Source organism: Macrobrachium nipponense, chromosome 29, assembly GCF_015104395.2.
Source record: "Macrobrachium nipponense isolate FS-2020 chromosome 29, ASM1510439v2, whole genome shotgun sequence".
Classification (NCBI taxonomy): Eukaryota; Metazoa; Arthropoda; class Malacostraca; order Decapoda; family Palaemonidae; genus Macrobrachium; species Macrobrachium nipponense.
Window position 1 is genome coordinate 19743573 of NC_061092.1, and position 27369 is coordinate 19770941.

The 27369-nt window shown below is 38.2% G+C and overlaps 2 protein-coding genes across 3 annotated transcripts in view; one reads left to right on the forward strand and one right to left on the reverse strand.

The window, feature by feature from the left end:
* Positions 1-27369, reverse strand: part of LOC135206170 (anaphase-promoting complex subunit 5-like) — a 621184-nt gene that overhangs the window by 545185 nt on the left and 48630 nt on the right. The window lies entirely within an intron of this gene.
* Positions 4796-27238, forward strand: LOC135206167 (large ribosomal subunit protein uL15-like). Of its 2 annotated transcripts, none has more exons than XM_064237459.1 (6): positions 4796-4886; positions 25028-25091; positions 25220-25317; positions 25561-25719; positions 26687-26815; positions 27188-27238. In XM_064237459.1, the coding sequence occupies exons 1-5, from the start codon at positions 4884-4886 to the stop codon at positions 26813-26815; spliced, it is 453 nt and encodes a 150-aa protein (XP_064093529.1). In that variant the 5' UTR covers positions 4796-4883; the 3' UTR covers positions 27188-27238. The 2 variants fall into 2 exon arrangements, with proteins under 2 accessions (XP_064093529.1, XP_064093528.1); XM_064237458.1 differs by lacking the exon at positions 4796-4886 and adding an exon at positions 14416-14460.

Genomic DNA, 27369 nt, shown 5'->3' on the forward strand with positions numbered 1-27369 from the left:
TTCACAGAAAGCCAAATCACTGTTTTCTGGCCTACAATGCTTACAGATATAAAAAGCACATAACTAATTGTAACACGTGTCATGAAACAAGGGATACACTAAGACACCTGTCAGTTTAGGGGCCTATCCTGTGCCAAATCAATCCTTGAAAGAATATACGTAGAATTATTAACAGAATTACGAGTCTGACAGAGGGAATAAACACTTCTTAGTGTTAATAGTTCCTTGACACGTTATATAGAATTAATAGCACTAAAAACAAACACCGCAATTGAGTGCGTACGAATATTTATGAGTGCTAAATCAGTAAATATGGAATTCAACACATAATAATCTGTGACTCGGGTGGTGTAAATCAATAATAATCTCCTTAACACGTGGTGTGAATTCCTTTCCATTAAGAAAACCAATAATATATTTGATCACCCAGAGTCAATCGGTTTGGTAGAATAACGGATAATTAAATAGGAAGTGTCAATGTCTTACGAGTTACAACTCGTGATATTGGATCCGACCGGATTATAGCGGTTCTCGCGGTTTTAAATACCTTTATCATTTATATCTTGTATCTATAGAATGATGCCGCAAGTAGCCTTATACGGTACGCCGCTAGAACACTTTTCCACAATTCAAGCCAACCATTAATTTATCAAATATATATAAAAAAAATATATAAATAAATATATATATAAAATAAAATAAAATATGGATTACACCCGTGGAGTCATATAATACACTCCGTAAGAAGTCGGAAGGGTTACAAATTATAATAAAAAAGGAATCACGATAATATCAATAAGCAAAAACGTAACCATTAAATATCCAAATATATATGCGTAAAGATTTGAACTCTAACTTAACGCTTTAGTAATGACAAATAAGCTAAAAGTTCAAACACATATCAAAACCTACTGACATATTGTCTGTCCCGGTGATTTATATTCGTAGTCAATGAAAAAAAAAAATTAAATAAATAAATAAATAAATAAAATAATAATAAATAAAATAAATAAAATAAAATAAAAGAGATTTTAAAGTCAGGAAGTCTAGAAGTGAAAATGTTATCTATGGAATAATCCTATATGAATCTTATACAGGGCTAATAATATATATAGAATTTGTATGGAAACCTTTTTCATATAGTTTGAATAAGGAATATTTATTTAACATAATGCCAACATGAAACTAATATATTGTTCAATTTGGTACTGTGTTTTTTTTCAGACATTCTTCTCATGCGGGTGAGAATTAAAACACTAAAATATCATTTGAAAATACTAAAGTCGTATCTCTTACAGCAAGTAACGTAACTCTTAGCTGGCTGAGAGCAATCTCCTGCAAGTGACGACGTCATCATTGCCGTATCAGCATTTGTTCCTTTTAACCTCAATAATCTGCTTACACAGGCTTCATCTGTGTGTCGTCTCTGCTTGCAAAAGCAGATTGACTGGAGAAAGGAATGCTTAGTTCATGAACTTCACATGTGGTTCATAGGTCACATGACAGGCCACATAACATATTCTTATCCGTGTGTGTAATGCAATTAGTTAAGGACTTGCAATCATTTTAAAATTAATGAACAAAATAAGCAAATAGAATTTCTATAACAACAAAATGAATTAATTTTTTTTTTTCTGAACCTCATAGACATTTAGAAGTATCAAGATATGTATATATGAAATATTTACTTGCAACATTAGCCTATTACAATTCAAGTAAAACATTCATGGGAAAATGTCACATTTCTTGGAAAACCCAAGTTTATATAGAAATTATTGTTACATAGTGGGTTTTTCGTTGCATCTCCTACCTATTAATAATGTTTTAATAGTTAACCTCAGAAGATGCGCACGAGAAAATTGAATATGAAACTTTTGTTAGGGCACATAGAATCATGATTAATCTTCTCTTTGACTCTTATGTTGCCTGGCAATCTTACAATTAGCTCCGTTTTCCACTTCTTTGTCTAGTAACTTACTACCAGTAATATCGAATTTTCTTTGAGATTCGTAATGATATCTATTTATTTTTTATAATTATGGATATTTTTACAAGTCATCATAGACCTGGATAGTTCACTCATTGTTAATGCCATGGAAATAAAAAAAGTTTGTACAGCGGACTCTTTTGAATTCCGAAATATCAGCGAATTCATGTGGGTTAAGTCTGGTCTAAATGGCTCTCTCCCCTCCCCTTTATTTGGATGTCGTCTGAATTTACTTTGCCCTTGTGACAAGTATAATTTCACTTGCAGGCTGATTAATGGAACCTGGTTACAGTATCCTGCAGTACGAGAGTTTCACATCGCAACTTCAAAAAAAAAAAATCGTTCGTCGCAGCGGACGACTACAGTCAAGTAACAACCGCCTACAATGTGAAAGGAATTTCATGGACTTCTTCGACCGACACCGTATCTCGTCGTTAATCTCGTTTTAATGCGGAACGCTCCAGCGGCTGTCGGAATTCGACTACAAAAAGGGACATACTTCCGACAATTACGACCCGAAGGATATTCAACTCTACTTTGCTGGCGAAGGACTCGTGCTGGGGATGATTTTTTTTTCATCGCGAACGGAATCGTGTAGCTTAGGATGCAGAGAATAAGTATGAGCGCAAAATAGAACGTTGGACCCGCCCAGGCAAATTTTCCCCTTGTTTTAACCATTGAAAAAGGCCGTTTCAATTGGCTAAAGGTGGTTGTCTGGAACTGTGTAATGGACGAAAAGTGGTTCGAAAGCTAGTTAAATGTGAAGTAGTATAACCTCGGTCATGTATCCTATATATATAAATGATCATAATAACAGAATCGAAATATATTTTTTTTGCGTGTACGCACTAGGAATCTATATATAATTGATCATAAATAACAGAGTCGAAATATATCTTTGCGTGTACGCAATAGGAATCTCTTATATAAATGATCATAAATAACGGAATCGAAATATATCTTTGCGTGTACGCAATAGGAATCTATTATATAAATGATCATACATAACAGAATCTAAATATATCTTTGCGTGTACGCAATAGGAATCTATTTAAAGTGCACATATATTAATCATAATTATATGAATCCATATACCAATGTATAAACAAATCAGGTAGCCTATAATCAATCCGTTACCTTTTTTCTTACCAATATCTGCAGTTATTTATGAGTTAGTATATGAATTAATGAATCAGATATATAACATTTAGCATAAAAATCAACGAATCAATCAGCATAAACATTAATAATGTTATCAATTCATATATGAACATTTTTATCAGTTAAAATATGATTTTTATCATGTTAATCTTCATTCTATGCAATTATCAGAGTACATTAGTATTTTCTGTAGCATAAGTATCTTAAAGAGATGAAGTGAAAAACTGTATCATTATATATCACGTGATCACTATTATTTACCAATATCATTGTTTTATATTTTATTACTTGAATCAATTCATGTACACCATGAATTTTTATTTACTTATATATATATATATATATATATATATATATATATATATATATATATATATATATTCACATAGTGTCTGTATCACACTCCTATAAGTCAGATGCAAGTCAAGTTTGAGTAATATTCAGTAGTTGGTTTTTGGTAGCTGACCGAGCTAATGTAAGTGTTTACATAATAAAAATATGGAATGTTAGTCCATATATATAAGAGTCTAAAACTAAAGAGGTCAACCAGATTGCTTGCAGGAATGTGATCAGACTAGAGACGCTAAAGATGACGTATACAATGAAAGTAGGCTAAGATAACATGCCGTCACCTGTAGTCATTCAATTGTTTATAAACATTAGTCCAAGCTCCCTGCTTGAGACAACTACCGCCTACGTGATCTGTAGCGTGTCTCATTTGATTGTGTGTTCGTATGAAACTATGTCATTGTATGTATGTTCATATGTTCGAACTACTGTCTGTTCCTTCATAACTTGTAACGGAGATGGTAGACAAGCAGAACAGAGTTAGTGATCGTCATTAGAAGACCTGTACCTCTTTACCTAAGCTTTATCATGTAGAGGAATAGGATTAGCCATCATCATTGGCAGAAGCGATCAAGCTATCGTCATAGAAGACTTGTACGATCATACCTGATCTTCATCATGTAAAACTTCAGAAGAATATACTATTTTTATACCTTGTGTTTTCTACAAGAACCTCACCGAACCATGAGTTTAACACATCGTCGTAAAGATAATACCGACTTCGTAAGTGATCTACAAAACCCCAGACACTCCATTGAAGATGGAAGTGCAATACCAACCGACTTAGCGTATAGATTATCGCTAGTCTAACATTACCTCATAGGGCGCCTTATCATACAAGGCACAAGCCCTAATACATAGTTGTAATGATAAACAAATCAGACTAATAATAAATAAATTCCCACGTTATAGTCATGCTCGTTCTTACTAAATGTAATTTTCTTCCAATGAGCAATATCAAAAAGTAACGAAAGGAATACCAAAATATGTGAAAGACCCCATAGATTCTAGAAATATACCATTAAAACAAGATATTCAAGGAAACTGCAAGGAAATGGGGCTACTGCGAAAATCAATTTAGGTCAGAAAGGGAAGGCCTCCAAAACAAAATAAAGATGATAATGGCCCAACAAATTATAGAAATGATTTAACTTCGAATAACAAGAGACTTTTCCATTCTAGATTTTGCCGAATTATCAGCGGAAATTTGGATAACTTAGTTAAAATTGGCCGATAATGTTTAAAAAGATTTTTGCAACATTTATAAACATTGTATAAGATCGGGGAGCCGTGACATATACTGCGTTGAGCTAGACAACGTTACAGGTTTGTTTTGCTCTCAACAGATGGCGCTCAGCCTGTCTCTTCAGTAAACAGATCGCGGAAGATGGTGAGTGAAACCCAAACGCCGTAATTTGAAAGAAAAAATTAATCATATTTAAAGATACCTGCGACTTTTAGTTATTAAATTGTTAATATTTAGTTTATCTAGGATGTATGTTGCTATATAAATGTTTTGTGAGACGAAGGTTGCAATAGATATTCAACGATATATTTCGGCGTTCGTCTGATGTGCATGGGCTTCCTAAATACTGTTCCATACTGGGCCCTCGTAAATATCGGAGGATATGTTCTTGTTAGTTGGTGGGCGATGTTGTGCATCTGTACCTATTTCAAGGGTTTTATTTTAATTTTTCCGTATTTATCCGTAAATTTTGTGACGGTTTTTGGTCGAACTCGTAAAGCAGAATGTGCATAGGGTGGTGGTTGACGGATTGCATTTAGTAGTTCGGATGGAACCCATTTACATCTAGGCCGGCTAAATGCTAGTATAGGTTAATATCTATAGATTAGTACTACTCTGGTCCGCGTTTAGTCTGTTTCACAGAAATAGGCATACACGGTAGGCTGGTATTCTGTGGCTAGTATTTAGGCTACCTAGGTAGTACTCGGTTGACCGTTGTTAGCTTCGTCTGCATGGTTATTCAGTTCAACTTTTGTTTTTGATGGTGTCTGCACAACGTGAAGTAGGCATTTTAGGGGGGACACAGATGTATGTTGGCTAGGCTTACGATATTTTCGTCACCTGACCACATTGTCTTTGTGTAGGGCTGTTATAACCTTTTTGGTCTATGCCCCCCCTCCTTCCCCTTCCCCAATGGTTTTTTCCGGAGTGAATGCACATCACACACAAGATCTTTGACTTGGGTAACCCTTATGTTTAGCTTGCCAATGTAGGGGGAAACACCAGCGACTACCAACCCTTATCACGGTGGACAGGTCTTATTCACTTGATATTTAAAAGGTGAAACAAGAATACAATACAACTCCAAGCATATCATTCAAAAGATTGAAGTTTCGTCAACATAATGTGATATATGAAAGTCCCATACGAACTTAAATAAGCATGTGACGCTCTTCGTAAAATATGTTTTCAAGGTTAGAAACGCTGGATTGTAGGGTAAAATATCACAGCAGGCCAAGCAGGCCACCTACAATCAACGCTAGCCACCCTCCGAAAAAGTACATTAGGGTAGAATATCACGACAGGCCAACCCTCATCACGGTAGACGGGTCTTATTCACTCGATATTTAATTGGTGAAACATGAATACAATTGCAACTCTAAGCATACCATTTAAAAGACTGAAGTTTCGTCAACATATTGTGATATATGAAAGCCCCATACGAACTAAAATAAGCATGTGAGCTCTTCGTAAAATATGTTTTCAAGGCAGTTTTGAAATCCAATATGGCGGCTACGTTTTGCATGGACGGTTCTCATCAGTGACGGCCACCATCTTTCCCCAGCCTTCCCAGCACTCATTTGAACAATGTTAGCGTATGTATGTAATGTTTATTGATCTTACTCAAGATTGCAGTTGTAATCAGCACAATAAAACAACATTTTGTTGCCTATATTAGTGAAAGTATGAAACTTGTTATTCCCGGGGTTATGGTTGGAACTGAATTCATTCTTACCTTGTAATCGGCGGTTTTTATCCTTACTGCCATCACAACTGAAACTCCACAGTGCTTATTTGATTGTTATTATACACATTTTGGTCTCAGTTCACTCCACATTGCACTTTAAAAACCCGTTGCTGTTCCTGGTTTCTAAGCGCGCGCCATAAAACACAATTACGAACAGCAGACGACGAAACTGCAAAAGTTTTATTCCCTAAACTGTTTACTTTACTCGTTATTTAGTTTAAATTTACTTTATTTAAAAAAACTTTTGATTTAATTCATGTATATTATCCCTTTTTTGCAACCAAATTACCCCGAAAACCCTTACAGATATTTCTAAAGTAGATAAAATCAAATGTTTTTCTAACGTTTTCATACATCTGGCTGCCGAAAACCATAGAGGAACGAATACGGAAAAGTGCAGAGGAACGACTACGTTTTTTTTTTTTTTTTTTTTTTTTTTTTTTTGCTTTTTGTTTTGCTAGTACATTTCATTGATTTCAGTCGTTATTAGTATTTTTGAATTTCTTTAATAATCGTATGCCAGAAATAAATGTAACCTTTATGCTTGCATGCTAAGAATGGTTCAAAATCATCGTTGCCACATTAGTGGAGGCTTCACACATACGCCGTTCCTATTATTATAAACTGTTTCCATGAATTCTAGTTGTCATAGTAATGCAATAATGATAAAATTGCTTTAATATTTAGTATATATACTTCCAATACATAGCCTAATTTCACCAATTTCAACGTTTTGTGTGTAGTCTTATACCCAGTTTGGAGGGTCAACACATACCGAATGGCAACACAGAGAGAGAGAGAAAGGAAGGCGGAGGAAGGAACGGAGAAGAAAAGGGATGGCGGTGGAGGGGGGGGGCGGGGGTGGGCGGGGGACGAGGGTAGGTGGAGCTTTATACACGTGTTCGTATCCATTTCTGCATAATGGAGTTTTTGTCTCTTGGTACAAGGACAAGTGTCGTTATTCTTTACGATTAGTGATTTACGATACCCTTATAAATTACGGCACTGGGTGTAATGCACTATAGCAAAATCTCGTTCTGTTACGAGTGTTCGTTACAGAAATAGGTATTGCCCAAAAACGTGCTTGCACTGTCTCTGAAACCCATAGGGTAGAACATCACAGCAGGCCAAGCAGGCCACCTACAATCAATGCAAGCCACCCTCCGAAAAAGTACATTATAACGCGTCCTGACACCCGAGATGGGCATCAGTCGCGACTTGTTGTTGGTGAGAAACGGAGCTAAAGACCTCTACTCTCCTTTCGAAGTAAGTATTTTCTCCAAAGTTAGAAATTAAGGCCAAATTTTAAGATTTAAACAGAGGGTACTGAAAACGGTCTCAAACGTAGTGCAAATCTCACCAAAACGCGTTCAACATTTTTTACTTACAACTCGAGGTATTTAGAAGATTGACGCCATCTCGATGTTTAACGGAGTAGCTTGTGTCAATAAACTAACCATTTCCTGTGATAAAATCCGCACACCACTTGTACCCACAGACGCGGAGCAGCATTTATCACAACAATCGAAACACGATTTCTCATTAACAACAAGCCAGGCGAAAATAGCTGTTTGGGTAGAAGATGACGAGAAGCGTGCTCTTGGCTAATTTTTAAGTAAGTAGTAAAACATGAATATTTTACATATTTATGATGATTAATTTGAAAATATTCGTTATTGAAAAAGTAACTCGACTCTGACTCAAATTTAAGTAATTATTTTTCTGAATTAGAACGTTCTTTCAAGTTCTGTATTATGACGTCACGACTTCTTGACTTTCGTACCTATTGTAAATAATTGCTATACTCAACTGTCATTGCAGAACAGTTTACCAGTTATTCATGCAGATTGTTTATCAGCTATACATGTAATTGTTATAATCGTAATGCGCATATATATCTTTATTATTTACTTTTTGATATATGAAAGATGTTTTACTGCTGGATTATCGCCGTAGTGTGACGCAATCGTTTTCGGTCCATGGGCCTCTGTCTGTTTTCGCACCATAAGAAATTATGGGGCCGAATTTGCAATGACCAGAAAGTCGTTAAAAGAGGAAAGTTAGCATTGAGGGGCATATTTTTTGACTGAGAAAAATACAAATTTATTCAATAGCTAGCTTGTAAAAAATACTTGGTTATAAAAACTTGATTGACAACTAAGCAGCATGTCTACTATGGGTTTCAGAGACAGTGCAAGCACGTTTTTGGGCAATACCTATTTCTGTAACGAACACTCTTAACAGAACGAGATTTTGCATAGTGCATTACACCCAGTGCCTTAATTTATAAGGGTATCGTGAATCACTAATCGTAAAGAATAACGACACTTGTCCTTGTACCAAGAGACAAAAACTCCATTATGCAGAAATGGATACGAACACGCGTATAAAGCTCCACCTACCCTCTCCCCAACCCCTGCCCCTCCCCCCCCCCACCTCCACCCGCATCCTTTTCTTCTTCGTTCCTGCTTTCCTCTCTCTCTCTCTCTCTCTGTTGCCATTCGGTATGTGTTGACCCTCCAAACTGGGTATAAGACTACACACAAAACGTTGAAATTGGGTGAAATTAGGCTATGTATTGGAAGTATAATATACATAAATATTAAAGCAATTTTATCATTATTGCATTACTATGACAACTAGAATTCATGGAAACAGTTTATAACCTGTTAAGCGTCACCCACGTAATAATACGTTTTACCGCGATCTACTCGGTAGCGCCTTCAACGGGATATTACGTTCAAGACTTTAACTGTGCTTGTCAAGCCGTCAGCCCCGTAATAATAACGTTTACTCGTATAGAAAGTGTAGGAACATCATTTGGTAACACTCTCAGCACATGGGAAAACTTATTTCCAGCCTGGCAACTCTTTCCTGGTGGTCGCTTATGCTAGAAAACTGCCTGTCCCTGTTGGTTTTCTTTCAATACGCTTCGGGCGTTTATCGAGACAAATTGGATTTCGCGGTCTCACAATGAATGTCCCAAAGAGGAGGCATATTCTTCAGGTGAGATCAATCAAATACTAGATGAGGAGTATGATATTGATAACCTATTTGATGATGAGAGCTCTAGTTCTGAATCCTCCAGTGATGATACAAACTTTTCTTCCAATTGCGGGAGTGAAGATGACTTTTCTTTGCGAGTGACTGGACTCCGAGAGAGAGAGAGAGAGAGAGAGAGAGAATTTCCTACAGTTAATTACAGTATGAATAACAAGCATAAAAATCAATATTAACTTTGAAAAACTATCATCAGCTATGATCGCTGATTACAAAAAAAGCGTGACGGCTACGTTAGCAGCGAGCTCATCAGGGGCGGACGCTTAACAGGATAATAATGGAACGGCGTATGTGTGAAGCCTCCACTAATGTGGCAACGATGATTTTGCCATTCTTAGCATGCAAACATTAAAGGTTACATTTATTTCTGGCATATGATTATTAAAGAAATTCAAAATACTAATAAAGACTGAAATCAATGAAAAGTGCTAGCAAAAACAAAAAAGCAAAAAAAAAAAACTTATTCGTTCCTCTATGGTTTTCGGCAGCCAGATGTATGAAAACGTTAGAAACATTTGATTTTATCTACAGTAATACTTTGGGTTACGAACCGATTAGTATACGAATTTTTTAACTTACGAAAGTGAGCCCTCATTCTGGAATACGAATTTCGCTTGGAATACGTAATGGCGAATTTCCATCATGGGAGGCCGCCTGATTTGTTTACATCGGATGAGCGTGGGATCTGCGAACGCATTTTTTTCGGCCAAAACTTAACGCCTGCTTTGTTTACATCGGATGAGCGTGGGATCTGCGAATGCATTTTTTTGGCCAAAACTTAACGAGGGTCACGTGACTTCCTCCTACGCATCCCTTGACCCTTTTTAAACCATAACTCTTTCAATATCTCGCTGGCGGTAAGATTGAACGCATCTGTCCGTGATACGCTCTCCAAATTTGCTTAGTGATTTGCGCACGTGTTTGTGTTTCCGTGATAGTGCTTATATTACTATTACCCAAATACTAAAGACAATGGCTCCCAAGATGACGAAGGCAAGCAGCAAGAAGGAAAGCATAAGAAAGAAGGAGATGATTACAGTCGAAGAAATGAAGAAGGAAATTATCCAAATGCAATGATAAAGGCGAGTGCGGTGAAGACATTGCAGCATTCTTCAAGCGGTCGCAATCAACGATCTGCACTATTTTGAAGAAAAATGAAGAAATTAAAAGCCAGTAAAGCATCAAAAGGTGTCACAGTTATTGACGAAACAACGGCCTTATATCTCGACGATGTAGAAAAATGTGCTCATAGAAAAATATTTTTCAAAATTGTGAAAGGACAAACATAGTGTTGCGTAAGCGTAAAATTAGTGATCGTAGTGAACGGTGCTCTCTAGAGAAAGAACCAGAAAGTCTTCCAGAAGTGTTCACGGAGGGAGATTTCCCCCCCAAGCCTAACCCTCTCCTCCACACCCTTCCCCTCCTCCCGGTCTCCGTCAAGCCAGCAGCCACACTCGCCAAAGGTAAAGTTCAGGTTTGTTTTACTGTGTATGCATATTAAAATCTAGTGTTTATATTTAATTTCATTCTTCAATTTTATAATTTTATGTAATTCCTACACGAATTTTCAACCTTAGTGAACAAAAATAAATGGAAAAATATGAATTGAAATGGTTATTCATGGTCGGATGGAACGCATTATTTGCTTTTTATAACATTCCAGGTTCTGGAACGGATTAAATTCGTAACCCAAGGTATTACTGTACTTTAGAAATATCTGTAAATTTTCGGGGTAATTTGGTTGCAAAAAAGGGATAATATACATGAATAAATAAACAAAATTTTTAAATAACAAAGTAAATTTAAACTAAATAACGAGTAAAGTAAACAGTTTAGGGAATAAAACTTTGCAGTTTCGTCGTCTGTCGTCGTCTCTTTTGCTGTTTGTAATTGTGTTTATGGCGCGCGCGCGTTAGAAACCAGGAACAGCAACGGGTTTAAAGTGCAATGTGGAGTGAACTGAGACCAAAATGTGTATAATAACAATCAAATAAGCACTGTGGAGTTTCAGTTGTGATGGCAGTAAGGATAAAAACCGCCGATTACAAGGTAAGAATGAATTCAGTTCCAACCATAACCCCGGGAATAACAAGTTTCATACTTTCACTAATATAGGCAACAAAATGTTTTATAAATTGTGCTGATTACAACTGCAATCTTGAGTTAAGATCAATAAACAGTTACATATATACGCTAACATTGTTCAAATGAGTGCTGGGAAGGCTGGGGCCGGAAAGATGGTGGCGCGTCACTGATGAGAACCGTCCATGAAAAACGTAGCCGCCATATTGGATTTCAAAACTGCCTTGAAAACATATTTTACGAAGAGCTCACATGCTTATTTTAGTTCGTATAGGGCTTTCATATATCACAATATGTTGACGAAACTTCAGTCTTTTAAATGGTATGCTTAGAGTTGCAATTGTATTCATGGAGCGCCTGCAGATTCGTGTGCCCAGAGTACTTTCTGCCCGAGCATCGGCGGATGAATACAAACAAGATGGCGGCCGATTGGTTTGGCGCTAGTTTTGAAAACATGTGTAGTGTTGGAAAACCCGAAAACCTAAAAAAACGGTAATGGGGGATGGGGGACCCTATGGGAACCGGGGTGGGTGGGGGTGGGGGAAGAACACACGAGTTTTGGTTAAAAGTAAATGAAAACAGTAAGGGGGGACCGATTGGGAAACCGGGGTTTTTTGGGTGGGGAGAGAGGCAGACGACGAAAATGAAAAAGGAAAACCACGAAACCCTGGCAGACGGAACACGTGGCCAACTAAACTGTAGGAGCTCCTGTTCCAACTAAACTGTAGGAGCTCCTGTTCCAACTAAAACGGTAGGAGCTCCTGTTCCAATAAAACTAAACTGTAGGAGCTCCTGTTCCAACTAAACTGTAGGAGCTCCTGTTCCAACAAAACTGTAGGAGCTCCGGTGCTCGTAACCAACGAACCAACCTAACCAAACTTAGGCCGCGTTGCCCTTTACCTGGCCGGGGGGCTTCGCCCCCCTGGACCCCCCAGTATAGTATATTAAGTGATTGCTACCTAACCAAAGGAACCAACCTAAGTTACCTAACCATAGTTAGTGTCCACGTCCTTACCTGGCCGGGGGGCTTCGCCCCCCTGGACCCCCCAGTATAGTATATTAACAGTGATTGCTACCTAACCAATGGAACCTACCTAACCAAACTAAGTCTGCATGTCCTTACCTGGCCGGGGGGCGGGGGCTTCGCCCCCTGACCCCCCTGTGTAGTAAGTTACCAATTGATAAATATCTAACCAATATAATTTGTCCATACATATGGATGACACCCGTATATCCTTACTGATAACTAAACAAAATGAATATTTCCAAGAATACATTGGTTAAAGTCACGGCCACGTTGTTTGCTCGAACACATGGACTGCGTTCGAACACGTGACTTCTAGCGGACGTGAATGTTCGGATGTGTTGAGCGTGCCTGACTTCGGCATAGCGGAAATAACAATGGCGTGCTTAATTTGGACAAAATAATTAAAATAACGCATTTACATTGATAACGGCTGTGGTTACATAGAAAAAAAACGAACGTACCTAACTAAAAATGACACTAACGAAACGAACCCACCTAAGCCGAGTTAGAACGGGTGGACTAACACTTTCGTTGGCCTACTTAGAAAAAAAATACAGATAATTGAATCGAGCAAGGTCGTATGATCTGAAAAAAAAAAAAAAAAAAAAAGTATAAAACCGGACTTACCTTTGTTGGGTTGCAAATCGGGGAGTCGAAATCGGAAATCGGCAGACAAGTCGGACGGGTAGAACTAAAGCTGGAAATCGGAATCGTCAGACAATTCGGACGGTCGAATGTTCGCATGCTTGATCAGGGCGAATGTGCCTTCATCACACTTATTACACTGACCGCTGAAATCGCCAATAAGGCCACTTTTCATTAAAAATATTAACAATGACCTTTCGTCATTACATAATAGCATCAAATCAAGGAAAGGGACCGGATTGAGCGCAGCAAACTCTTCGTGAGTGGGATAGCGCGAGGTCGCGGGAGGGCAGGAGGACGAAGCCATGTTCGGGAAGGACACCAAGAAGCGACTGGGAAGGTCGCATGGCTTCTTGGGTCGGCCTTGGGGTCGCGCATCGGGGCACACGAGGTCGTCACTGTTTTTTTTCGGGTCAGCTGTTTCGGATGGAACTATTTACCTTGGCGGAGGGATTGTCGGCCCGGACAGAAGGGGTTACGAGGCCTGCCCAACGAATATGCAGACTACCCGTATTCATGTTTCACCAATTAAATATAGAGTGAATAAGACCCGTCTACCGTGATGAGGGTTGGCCTGTTGTGATGTTTCCCCCTAGTAGACATGCTGCTTAGTTGTCAATCAAGTTTTTATAACCAAGTATTTTTTACAAGCTAGCTATTGAATCGCTTCTAACAATTACATGTATAGCTGATAACAATCTGCATGAATAACTGGTAAACTGTTCTGCAATGACAGTTGAGTATAGCAATTATTTACTATAGGTACGAAAGTCAAGATGTCGTGACGTCATAATACAGAACTTAAAAGAACGTTCTAATTCAGAAAAATAATTACTTAAATTTGAGTCAGAGTCGAGTTACTTTTTCAATAACGAATATTTTCAAATTAATCATCATAAATATGTAAAATATTGATGTTTTACTACTTATTTAAAAATTAGCTAAGAGCACGCTTCTCGTCATCTTCTAACCAAAACAGCTGTTTACTCCTGGCTTGTTGTTGGTGAGAAATCGTGTTTCGATTGTTGTGATAAAAGTGCTCCAGCGTCTGTGGGTACAAGTGGTGTGTGCGGATTATCACAGGAAATGGGAAAGTTTGTGACACAAGCGACTCCGTAAACATCGAGATGGCGTCAATCTTCGAAACATTTTTAGTTGTAAGTAAAAATTTCTAAAGCGTTTTGGTGAGATTTCCACTGCCGTGGGGGTGCCATTTCAGTACCTCTGTTTAAATCTTAAAATTTGGCCTTAATTTCTAACTTTGGAAAGAAAGTACTTACTTCGAAAGGAGAGTAGAGGTCTTTAGCTCCGTTTCTCACCAACAACAAGTCACGACTGATGCCCATCTTGGGCTGTCAGGACGCGTTATAATGTACTTTTTTCGGAGGGTGGCTAGGTGTTGATTGTAGGTGGCCTGCTTGGCCTGCTGTGATGTTTTTACCCATATATCTTTATTATTTATTTCTTTTTGGATATATGAAGATGTTTTACTGCTGGATTATCGTTTTCTGTCCATGGGCCTCTGTCTGTTTTCGCACCATAAGAAATTATGGGGCCGAATTTGCAATGACCAGAAAGTCGTTTTTAAAAGAGCCGGAAAGTTAGCATTGAGGGGCATATGTTCTTGACTGAGAAAAATACAAATTTATTCAATAGCTAGCTTGTAAAAAAATACTTGGTTATAAAAACTTGATTGACGACTAAGCAGCATGTCTACTATGGGTTTCAGAGACAGTGCAAGCACGTTTTTGGGCAATACCTATTTCTGTAACGAACACTCTTAACAGAACGAGATTTTGCTATAGTGCATTACACCCAGTGCCGTAATTTATAAGGGTATCGTGAATCACTAATCGTAAAGAATAACGACACTTGTCCTTGTACCAAGAGACAAAAAACTCCATTATGCAGAAATGGATACGAACGCGTATAAAGCTCCACCTACCCCCCCCCCCCCCTCCACCGCCATCCCTTTTCTTCTTCGTTCCTCCGCGTTCCTCTCTCTCTCTCTCTCTCTCTCTCTCTCTCTCTCTCTCTCTCTCTCTCTCTCTCTCTCTCTCTCTCTCTCTCATATATTACCCTCCAAACTGGGTATAAGACTACACACAAAACGAAATTGGTGAAATTAGCCTATGTATTGGAAGTATATATACATAAATATTAAAGCAATTTTATCATTATTGCATTACTATGACAACTAGAATTCATGGAAATAGTTTATAATAATGGAACGGCGTATGTGTGAAGCCTCCACTAATGTGGCAGCGATGATTTTGCCATTCTTAGCATGCAAACATTAAAGGTTACGTTTATTTCTCGGCATACGATTATTAAAGAAACAATTCAAAATACTAATATGGACTGAAATCAATGAAAAGTGCTAGCAAAAACAAAAAAGCAAACAAAAAAAAACTATATAATTCACTTTTCAGTAGTCGTTCCTCTATGCACTTTTCCGTATTCGTTCCTCTATGGTTTTCGGCAGCCAGATGTACGAAAACGTTAGAAACATTTGATTGTATCTACTTTAGAAATCTGTAATTTTTCGGGGTAATTTTGGTTGCAAAAAAGGGATAATATACATGGATTAAATCAAAATTTTTAAATAACAAAGTAAATTTAAACTAAATAATGAGTAAAGTAAACAGTTTAGGGAATAAAACTTTGCAGTTTCGTCGTCTGTCGTCGTCTGCTGTTCATAACTGTGTTAGGCTATGCGCGCCCTTAGAAACCAGAAACAGCAACGGGTTTTAAAGTGCAATGTGGAGTGAACTGAGACCAAAATGTGAATAATAACAATCAAATAAGCACTGTGGAGTTTCAGTTGTGATGGCAGTAAGGATAAAAACCACCGATTACAAGGTAAGAATGAATTCAGTTCAAACCATAACCCCGGGAATAACAAGTTTCATACTTTCACTAATATAGGCAACAAAATGTTTTATAAATTGTGCTGATTACAACTGCAATCTTGAGTAAGATCAATAAACGTTACATATATACGCTAACATTGTTCAAATGAGTGCTGGGAAGGCTGGGGAAAGATGGTGGCCATCACTGATCAGAACCTTCCATGAAAAACGTAGCCGCCATATTGGATTTCAAAACTGCCTTGAAAACATATTTTACGAAGAGCTCACATGCTTATTTTAGTTCGTGTGGGGCTTTCATATATCACATTATGTTGACGAAACTTCAGTTTTGTTCATGAAACTTACCTGGCAGATATATATATAGCTGTATTCTCCGAAGTCCGACAGAATTTCAAAATTCGCGGCACACGCAGTGGGCGGCCAGGTGGTAGTACCCATTCCGCCGCTGGAGGCGGATATCAGGAAACTATTCCCATTTTCTATTCATATTTTTTCTGTCGCCGGTCGGTAAAGTTTAAACAACTGTTACAGACCTCCGCCTAGGATTTTGAAACTTCATTAGCCGCTTAAGTATCCTAATTATTCTTTCGATTATTGACTTGGATTTGTGGCTAGGCATACGCTATCGTAAATGTGTGCTTTTAACTTTGAAGGGTTGGTCGCTTGAGGCGCGTTCCTTTTCTTTAGCCTAGAAGTTATGGAACTAACTTTGATAGGTTAGGTCAGGTGGTGGTTTTTAGCTTCGTTGCCCTCAGAAGTATGGTCATATGGTCTAGTCACATTGTGGTCACGCCCCCGTGACAGATCATCTAGAGCGCACCAGCATTAACAGGTCTCTACCTCGCTGGCAACTCTAGTAACGCAGAAGCAGACTTTGGTGACAGTAATCACGAAGTCGGCTATGCTAACAGGTGAGGAACCAAGATGTATATCATCGACTTAATTTAGTTTCCCAAAAATCCTATTCTGTCTTTCCCTCCCTAACCATCCGAAGGTGGGATTCAGCTATATATATATATCTGTCAGGTAAGTTTCATGAACAAAATGTTATTGTTATAATACAATTAAGTGTGTTCATACTTACCTGGCAGATATATATAATTAAAGTGCCCACCCACCTCCCCTCAGGAGACAGTGGCATTGATAAAATATGAATAGAAAATGGGAATAGTTCCTGACATCCGCCTCCCAGCGGCGGGAATGGGTACTACCACCTGGCCGCCCACTGCGTGTGCCGCGAATTTTGAAATTCTGTCGGACTTCGGAGAATACAGCTATATATATATCTGCCAGGTAAGTATGAACAAACTTAATTGTATTATAACAATAACATCTTTTAAATGGTATGCTTAGAGTTGCAATTGTATTCTTGTTTCACCAATTAAATATCGAGTGAATAAGACCCGTCCACCGTGATGAGGGTTGGCCTGCCGTGGTGATCTACCCTATGCTCCTCAATGCTAACTTTCCTTCTAACGACTTTCTGGTCATTGCAAATTCGGCCCCATTAATTTCTTACGTGCGAAAACAGACAAGAGGCTCAGGGAGCGAATGCGATTGTCACACTACGGCAGTAATCCGTTAGTAATACATCTTCATAGGTATATCTAAAAAGTAAATAATAGATATATATGCGCATTATGATAATAACATGAATAGCTGATAGGATAACCAATCATGGACGATCCACCATCATCACGCTGGCCGGGTCTTATTCACTCGGTATTTAATTGGTGAAACAAGAATACAATTACAACTTAAGCATACCATTCAAAAGATTGAAGTTTCGTCAACGTAATGTGATATATGAAAGCCCCAAACAAACTAAAATAAGCATGTGACACTTCATAAAATGTTTTCAAGGCAGTTTTGAAATCCAATATTGCAGCTATCGTGTGGCTAGCAGGTCCAATCACGGACTGTCCACCATCTTTCCCAGCACTCGTTTGAACAATGTTAGCGTATATATGTAACATTTATTGATCTTACTCAAGATTGCAGCTGTAATCAGCACAATAAAACATTTTATTGATTTTGTTGCCTATATTAGTGAAAGTACGAGAAACTTGTTATTCCCGGGGTCATGGTTTGAACTGAATTTATTTTTAACTTGTAATCGGTGGTTTTATCCTTACTGCCATCACAACTGAAACTCCACAGTGCTTATTTGATTGTAATTATACACATTATTGGTCTTATTCCACCCCAAGTTGCACTCGAACCACGTTGCTATTCCTGGTTCCTAAGCGCTCACTCCACAAAAACAGTTACGAGCAGCAGACGATGACCCTGTTTATGATGTGCAAAGGTATAGGGTAGAACACCACGGCAGGCCAACCCTCATCACGGTGGACGGGTCTTATTCACTCGATATTTAATTGGTGAAACAAGAATACAATTGCAACTCTAAGCATACCATTTAAAAGACTGAAGTTTCGTCAACATAATGTGATATATGAAAGCCCCATACGAGCTAAAATAAGCATGTGAGCTCTTCGTAAAATATGTTTTCAAGGCAGTTTTGAAATCCAATATGGCGGCTACGTTTTGCATGGACGGATCTCATCAGTGACGGCCACCATCTTTCCCCAGCCTTCCCAGCACTCATTTGAACAATGTTAGCGTATATATGTAACGTTTATTGATCTTACTCAAGATTGTAAGTGGTGTGCGGATTTATCACAGGAAATGGTTAGTTTATTGGCACAAGCTACTCCGTAAACATCGAGATGGCGTCAATCTTCCAAATACCTCGAGTTGTAAGTAAAAATGTTGAACGCGTTTTGGTGAGATTTGCACTACGTTTGAGACCGTTTTCAGTACCCTCTGTTTAAATCTTAAAATTTGGCCTTAATTTCTAACTTTGGAGAAAATACTTACTTCGAAAGGAGAGTAGAGGTCTTTAGCTCCATTTCTCACCAACAAGAAGTCGCGACTGATGCCCATCTCGGGTGTCAGGACGCGTTATAATGTACTTTTTCGGAGGGTGGCAAGCGTTGAATGTAGGTGGCCTGGTTGGCCTGCCGTGGTGATCTACCCTATGTTTTGATTGAGAAAAATACAAATAATTGATTACAAAAAACTTGATTGACAACTAAGCAGCATACCTACTATGGGTTTCAGCGACAGTGCAAGCACGTTTTTTTTGGCAATGTAACGAACACTCTTATCAGAACGAGATTTTGCTATAGTGTATTACACCCAGTGCCGTAATTTATAAGGGTATCATGAATCACTAATCGTAAAGAATAACGACACTTGTCCTTGTACCAAGAGACGAAAACTCCATTAGCCAGAAATGGATATGAACACCAGTAAAAAGCTCCACCTACCCTCTCCCCCCAACCTCCACCACCACCCCTGTCCTTCCTTCCTTCACCTTCCCTTCTCTCTCTCTCTGAAAGTTGCTTAAGTTTAAACTTATTTTCTATTATTTTTCCATCTATCTATCTAATAATAGTTTACATCGGTGGATATATCTAACGATTCACTCAGTTGTTACCTGCTTATTGACTGATAATTATTTATACACTCTTGCCAATTGGTGTGTGTTCACCCTCCAAACTGGGCGCCTCAGCGGCGTAGTTGGTATGGTATTAGTGTTCCACCTCTGTGGTCGTGGGTTCGATTCTCGGCCATTCCGTTGAGGAGTGAGAGATGTGTATTTCTGGTGATAGAAGTTCACTCTCGACGTGGTTCGGAAGTCACGTAAAGCCGTTGGTCCCGTTGCTGAATAACCACTGGTTCCATGCAACGTAAAAACACCATACAAACAAACAAACAAACAAACAAACCCTCCAAACTGGGTATAAGACTTACACAGAATGTGGTCATTAGTTAAATTAGCTTGTGTATTGGAAGTATATATACAAATATTAAAGCAATTTTATTATTGCATACTATGACAACTAGAATTCATGGAAACAGATTATAATAATGGATTGGCGTGAAGGTCCACTAATGTGGCAACGATGATTTTGCTATTCTTAGCATGCAAACATTACAGGTTACATTTATTTCTGGCTTACAGTTATTAAGAAAATCAAAATACTAATACTATAGCAAAAGAAAAAAAATTATAATCCACTAATGCGTCGTCTGCTCCGCGATGGTTTTCAGCAGCCAGATGTATGACAAGGTTAGAAACATTGGATTGTATCTACTTTTAAAATAAATAATTTTTTGGGGTAATTTGGTCGCAAAAAACGGATAATAGACATGAATTAAAAAAATATTTTGAAGTGTATAACAAAGTAAAGTTGAACTAAATGAGTAAAGTAAACAATTAAGGGAATAAAGCTTTGCACCTCATAAACAGTGTCGTTGTCTGCTGCTCGTAACCTGTTTGTGGAGTGAGTGCTTAGGAACCGGGAGCAGCAACGTGGTTCAAGTGCAATTTGAAGTGGATTAAGACCAATAATGTGTAATTACAATCAAATAAGCACTGTGGAGTTTCAGTTGTGATGTCAGTAAGGATAAAAACACCGATTACAAGTTAAAAATGAATTCAGTTCAGACCAAAAAATGAATTCAGTTCAGACCATGACCCTGGGAATACGTAACAATTTTAATACTTTCACTAATATAGGCAACAAAATTTTTAATTGTACTGATTACAACTGCAATCTAGAGTAAGATCAATAAACGTTACATATATACGCTAACATTTTCAAATGATTGCTGGGAAGGCTGTGAAAGATGGTGGATTGTCCGTGGTTAGACCGGCCAGCCTGACGATAGCCACCATATTGGATTTCAAAACTGCCTTGAAAACATATTTTATGAAGAGCGTCACATGCTTATTTTAGTTCGTATGGGGCTTTCATATATCACATTATGTTGACGAAACTTCAATCTTTTGAATGGTATGCTTAAAGTTGTAATTGTATTCTTGTTTCACCAGTTAAATATCGAGTGAATAAGTCCCGGCCAGCGTGATGACGATGGATCGTCTGTTATTGTTTCCCCTAGTAAGCCCCCTGGTTTGATAACTAGCCTATCCGTTCACTTGCAAATTGAACACCATGGTCAGTAGCAGATCCTTGTGAATAAATATAGAAATTTGAAAAAAATGTAAGTATCATGAACACAAACAAAAGACATTGTAGTTTAAATATAGTGGTCGTCGACTGGCAGGAACCAGTCTATGGTAGTGGTCTTCAGTTATATATCCCATCGTGGTTTTTTGAACTTGAACATATTATATCTCTACATTTAAATGTGATTTAATCATTGCTAATTGTTTATTAACAAATGACCTTGCCAACCACCCAACCTTACCCGCCCTGAGGCTATGTTTGGGATTACAGTAGACCCTTGACTCACGAACACAATCCGTTCCTAGACCTTGGTCGTGTTCCAAATTGTTCGTGACTCGGAGCTAATTTCCCCATAAGGTTTAATGGGAATAATATTAATTGGTTCTCGACCCCTACGAACCAATATATATTATGTATATTTTGCCTTATTTTACACAGATAATGTAAAAGTCAGTGTAAAAAACCTTAATATATCTAATAATATAATTTAAAATGGTAAACTAACACTATAAAAACGTTTGTAAAGTGAACACTTACTATGACTGGCGAGACTTCTGGCTTGACGGACAAGAGAAGAGGAGGGTGGTGGGTGGGGAGGAGGTTATTGTGCGGAAGGAGACCCTCCCCCATCCAGGTCGGGGAGATCTCGTTCCGGAGATTCAACTCTTCTAGGTTTTTTTTGGTGAACGTTTAAGGTCCAAACTTGACTTGGCCAATGTCTGTTGCCTTTTCCTTCCTTGCATAACTTTTCTGAAATGGCTCATTAAATTTTCATTGAGCATATTCACGATCCTGTTCGTAACAATTTTGTCCGGATGATACAATTCAAGGAAGCACTGGACATCATTCCACTTTTCCAATGCGGCTTTTATCACATCACTGCTGACATCTGTAACTTCCTCCCCAGCCTCCTCTTCGTCAGTTGATTGCTCCCGAGCAAGTTGCTCCTGCTGCTCTTTGTGGAGTTGAACAAGTTCGTCCGCAGTCAAATCTTCTGAATGTTCAGCGACCAATTCTTCAACATCTTCGTCGTTGACTTGTAGACCCATACTGTTGCCCATGGACACAATTTCTTGCACAATCTCTGCATCGAAGCCCTCAAAGTCACGGACAGTTACGCACTGGGGCCAAAGTTTCCGCCACGCAGAATTTAATGTGCGGTACGTAACTTCAGTCCATGCGTTATCAATGAGGGTTATGCAGTGAAAAACATTAAAGTGCTTCTTCCAAAATTCTTTTAAGGTTAATTTTGTCTCTTCAGTTACACGGAAGCATCTGGAGAAGAGCGCCTTCGTATATAATTTCTTAAAATTGCTAATGACTTGTTGGTCCATGGGCTGGAGAACAGAGGTCGTGTTGGGTGGAAGGAACTTGAACTGAATGAAGTCATGTTCACTGCAGTCAGCCAAGTACGAAGGGTGTGCCGGGGCATTATCCATGATCAGAAGGCACCGCAGGGGTAGCTTGTTCTCTGTTAGGTACTGACTCACGGTCGGCGCAAACACTTCATCAATCCACTCCATAAACAAGTTCCGTGTCACCCATGCTTTTGTATTGGCCCTCCACATTACAGGCAGTCTGGCCTTATTTACGTTGTGCTGCCTTTAAAGGCCACGCGGGTTATTTGAATGGTAGACAAGTAGCGGCTTTAGTTTCAAGTCGCCACTTGCGTTTGAGCATAACAAAAGCGTAAGCCTATCCTTCATTGGCTTGTGGCCTGGGAGCGCCTTCTCTTCTTGGGTGATAAATGTCTGTTGGGCATCTTCTTCCAGAAGAGGCCCGTTTCATCACAATTGAAAATCTGTTGAGCGACGTATCCTTCGGCCTCCACGAAACTCGGCAAACTCAGTCACGAATGCCTCAGCAGCAGCCTTGTCTGCGCTAGCAGCCTCACCATGCCTAATTAACAGAGTGAATTCCAGTTCTTTTCTTGAAGTTATCAAACCACCCGTTTACTAGCCTTAAAATCATGCTGGCGTGGCACTAGTAGAAGGAGTTTCCTTCAGCAAACTCTGATACACTTGCCGAGCTTTCTCGCAGATGATCGGCTCGTTTTACTATATTCACCTGCCAATCTGTTTCTCATGTAACCACTTCAAAATTATTTTTTCTGCCTCTTCGAGGGTTTTGCGATCTCATCTGGTTAGTACTGTCACTCCCTTCGCAACATTTGCTTCTTTAATGGCATCCTTGTTTTTCAAAATTGTCGAAATTGTCGACTTGGCCATCTTGTACTCACTTGCGATATCGGTCACGCGAACACCACGTTCAAACTTTTCTATAATTTCTTTCTTTATTTCAATGGTTATCTTCCTCTGCACCCTCTTCTCACCATCACTCTTCACTTTCTTACTTTCACCACCACTCTTCACTTTCTTAGGGCCCATTATGAAGAAAATCACAAGTTTTAGCGCAAAAAATGCTAAGCGAATTGACGAACGTCTTGTACACAATGAGATGAGACAAAGAGCGATGCGTGGGTGACGCCGTGCGTGGGCGGCTGGAGGATGGCTGTTCCCATGGCAACTCAAACGCTCTCACGTGTGCTGGGCGATTTCGCGCATTTTTCAAATGTTTGTGTCTAAAAATTAGTTTGTGAAACAAAGTGAATTGTTATTTTCCAGAAATTTCCAGCATTTTTCAAATGTTCATGTCTCAAAATTAGTTCATGACCCAAACAGAATTTTTATTTTCCGCATTTTTTTTTGTTCGTATCTCAAAGTTAGTTCGTAGGTCAAGGGTGAAATTTTACCTATAATTTTGGTCGGGGATCGAGTTGTACGTGGGTCAATGCGTTCGTGAGTCAAGGGTCTACTGTATCAAATGATTGCATGAATGCAGCCCTCTTTTTAACTTGACATTAAACGTTCTTTTACTGCAAGGCAAGATCCTCATGAATGAGGGTTTTCATTCCTTGTCAGGCATGAAAACCATAAAAGTGGTTACAAATCATTATTGAAACTTCCACACTCCTTAACTTTCTTCCCTCTATTTAAGGTTTGGTTTCTCACACTGACTTATCAATTTGACCCCTTTCCTTGGGCCACCAATATTTGTTCTTGGTTTCCATATGGTACAGCACCACTTCCCAGTAAAACCTACTAGGCTTCAGTTGTTTTCTGTGGAATGATGACCAATAACTTCATCCTGAGTGGTTCGACATAGGGTGAACTACGAACACTACTGTAGGAGTCATGCCCAAACTTGAATAAACTTTTTCCAGATAACTACATGACTTCAGTACCCCAAAACAGTGCAAGGGGGTCACCTGTAGGATCTTTTGTAAGCAGAGCTTTGTGACAAATTGAAATCTAATTTAAGTTGGAAGAACTTAGCAGAGTTAACTAAACATTGAAGCATAACTGGAGTTACAGTGGTTAGTGTTACAAAAAGGTAATGCAGAGCTAGATCGTAGATTAATTAGTCCCTGGGTTGGCAAGATAGGCCTAGTTAAAATTGGAACAGCAACTTCCATAGGGCAATACATTATTGAATAGCTCACACATGTACAGTCAGTAACCACCATATGTATTCAAGTTTTCTGTTGAAATGCTAATCCCATAATTTAACGAAATGGGCAATAATAAATTCACAACTGCTTTTGGATGAGTATTTTGCTCTGTAATGTGTTTGCTCAATTAGTTAAGTTTTATCCTAGCAAATATCAGGTCTTTTGCTAATATAAGGTTATGCTTTTGAAGTGTTTTTTTTTATTATATCACACAATTATTATTGCATAGTGTGAAATAACTACAGGTAGTGTGAAAAGTTTTAAATTGTGTTAGCCTAAATGCTGACATATTCTTTTTCAGGCCACCCATAAGAAGAAAACCAGAAAGTTGCGTGGCCACGTCAGCCACGGTCATGGCCGTGTTGGTATGTACATCATAAGAGATTTTTGTGTTATTTATATTGCCCTAAGGGATTTTATTTAAAAGATTTTTTGGTCTTTATATTGCCCTAGGGGATTTTTATTTATTTAATCTGGCTATCAATCACTCCAGGCAAACACCGTAAGCATCCTGGTGGTCGTGGTAATGCTGGTGGTCAACATCACCACAGAATAAACTTTGATAAATACCATCCTGGTTACTTTGGTAAGGTAAGTCGGCGTTGGTCTTTTATATTATATGGTAAATTTTACTGACACATTGCGTTGTACTGTAAGTTATGATGTTAAATTAAATTTGTTGAGAAAACCTCAGTAGTTAGATCTGTTCCAAGCAGAGTTGTCAGCATATCTGATTGTAATTTTGAACCTAAGCTGACGGTTAAAGAATGTGTGTGGAAGTCCAGAAGTTTACTGTATTCTGTGTAAATTCTAGTAAATGATTGTATTTTGCAGGTTGGTATGAGAAATTTCCACGTTAGACCCAACCAGAAATGGTGTCCCATCATTAACCTTGATAAGATTTGGTCTTTGGTATCCACACAGACGAGAGTGCAGTATAAAGATCCCAAAATTAGCAAAGGAAGGGCACCTGTTATAAACTGTGTGAAAGCGGTAAGTGTAAAACTTGGGGTACTCTTTAGTGGTTGTACCAATATAGTATGTTGAGTGAAAGCTCTTAGATATGTGTGAAATTTTTACATCTGTCCAATACAGTAGTGTTACATAAGACTGCTGTATATGTATATACAAACCACTGGGAGTAATTTTATAATCTTAGAATACGAGTGGCAACATTTCAGTCAAAATCTAAATCAAGCAGGTTTAGAAAAAGTAAATTGAATTAGTATGAAGGAATATTATAAAGCGAATGGTTATAAAAGAAAAACCAGGTTGTGCATCATTTCTTGGACAAGGGGGAAGTACCCTTGAATTCCTAGTGGTCCAGTCTCCAGTAGTGAGGCATTTCCTGGATAGTAACAGGTGTAGACAGATCAGAGGACACTTGTACACAACTCTGGTTTCACTGTATACTACGACTTTCAAATAGATGAATGAGATTGACATTAATTCAACTTGTAATAGCAGACTTGGAGTGGTAAATTTCTGAGGTTCCACAGTAGATATTGTTACAAATTTTATTTAATGGCGTTAAAACTTTTCTAGGTGATAAAACTAAGTGGGGGGGCTATCTTATGTAAGGCATTTAGAAGGTTTAGGTCATACTTTCAATATATATCCCCTCTGAGGAAAACTCAAAATATTTCTTCACAATAGACAAAAATTTCATGGGTGTTTTGTGTTCTGAAGCGTTTTTCATTTGTATGAAAGTGTGGACAGATTTAAGTTGTTAATCATCACAATACCCTGTTGAAGAAGAGCAATTATGTAATGTTGATTTGTGTGCTTGCGTTATATTATGTAGTGAACATGGTTGTGATAAAATATTGTTTCTATGATGTTAACTAGAACGGGCGGTCAGAGCTTTCTGTTGAGTGTTCTATTCTGAGCATGAATGAGAAGAATCATGAAATATTGCTGATTGAAAAGAAACTTACTCTCAATTTTTACATAATTTCAGGGATACTATAAGGTACTTGGTAAGGGAAAGCTCCCCAAACAGCCATTGATTGTGAAGGCAAAATTCTTCTCAAGAAAAGCTGAGCAAAAGATTAAGTCAGTTGGTGGCTGTTGTGTACTAGTTGCTTAGGTAAGCCTTTTTGGTGGTTTCAATTTATATTATATATATATATATGTATCAGAAGTGAACAATGTAACCAAATTTTTGTGTGCACTACTAATGTTTTTACTATAAGAATCCCAGAATATTTCAAAGATGTAGTATATTGATGGGCAGATTTGATAGTTTTCCTAAGTATTTTTGCGCACAGTTTTATGATGGGCAGATTTGATAGTTTTCCTATGTATTTTTACGCACAGTTTTATGATGATTCTGCGAACGGGCGGACGTAATAATTATGTCGAATGTTCTTTGCTGACTTTGTTTTTTGTTAGTATTTGGTTACATATTTTCTTATTACTTTATTATTAATATATGTTTTTTTCTTCTTCTTCTTTACAGTCAGCTGGAGCTCTGAAAGTTGTGCGGAAAAGAATAAACGTTATTTCCGTATGCTTTGTTTCACTTATTTGCAACCCAAAAATATAGGTGATCTGGTGTACAGCTGTATCATAGGATTTGTTCTAAGAGTGAGGTTAGCACTTGTAAGTTGGCTTAAACTTTGAATCTGGTATTCCACATGG

What these genes read in the sequence shown, in the direction of transcription:
- LOC135206167 (XM_064237458.1), top strand. Translation starts at nt 14,431, where the DNA reads ATGGCGTCAATCTTCGAAACATTTTTAGTT. An exon ending in ATCCTGGTTACTTTGGTAAG is followed by an intron (nt 25,318 to 25,560) that starts GTAAGTCGGCGT and finishes TGTATTTTGCAG; the next exon opens with GTTGGTATGAGAAATTTCCA. An exon ending in TTATAAACTGTGTGAAAGCG is followed by an intron (nt 25,720 to 26,686) that starts GTAAGTGTAAAA and finishes ACATAATTTCAG; the next exon opens with GGATACTATAAGGTACTTGG.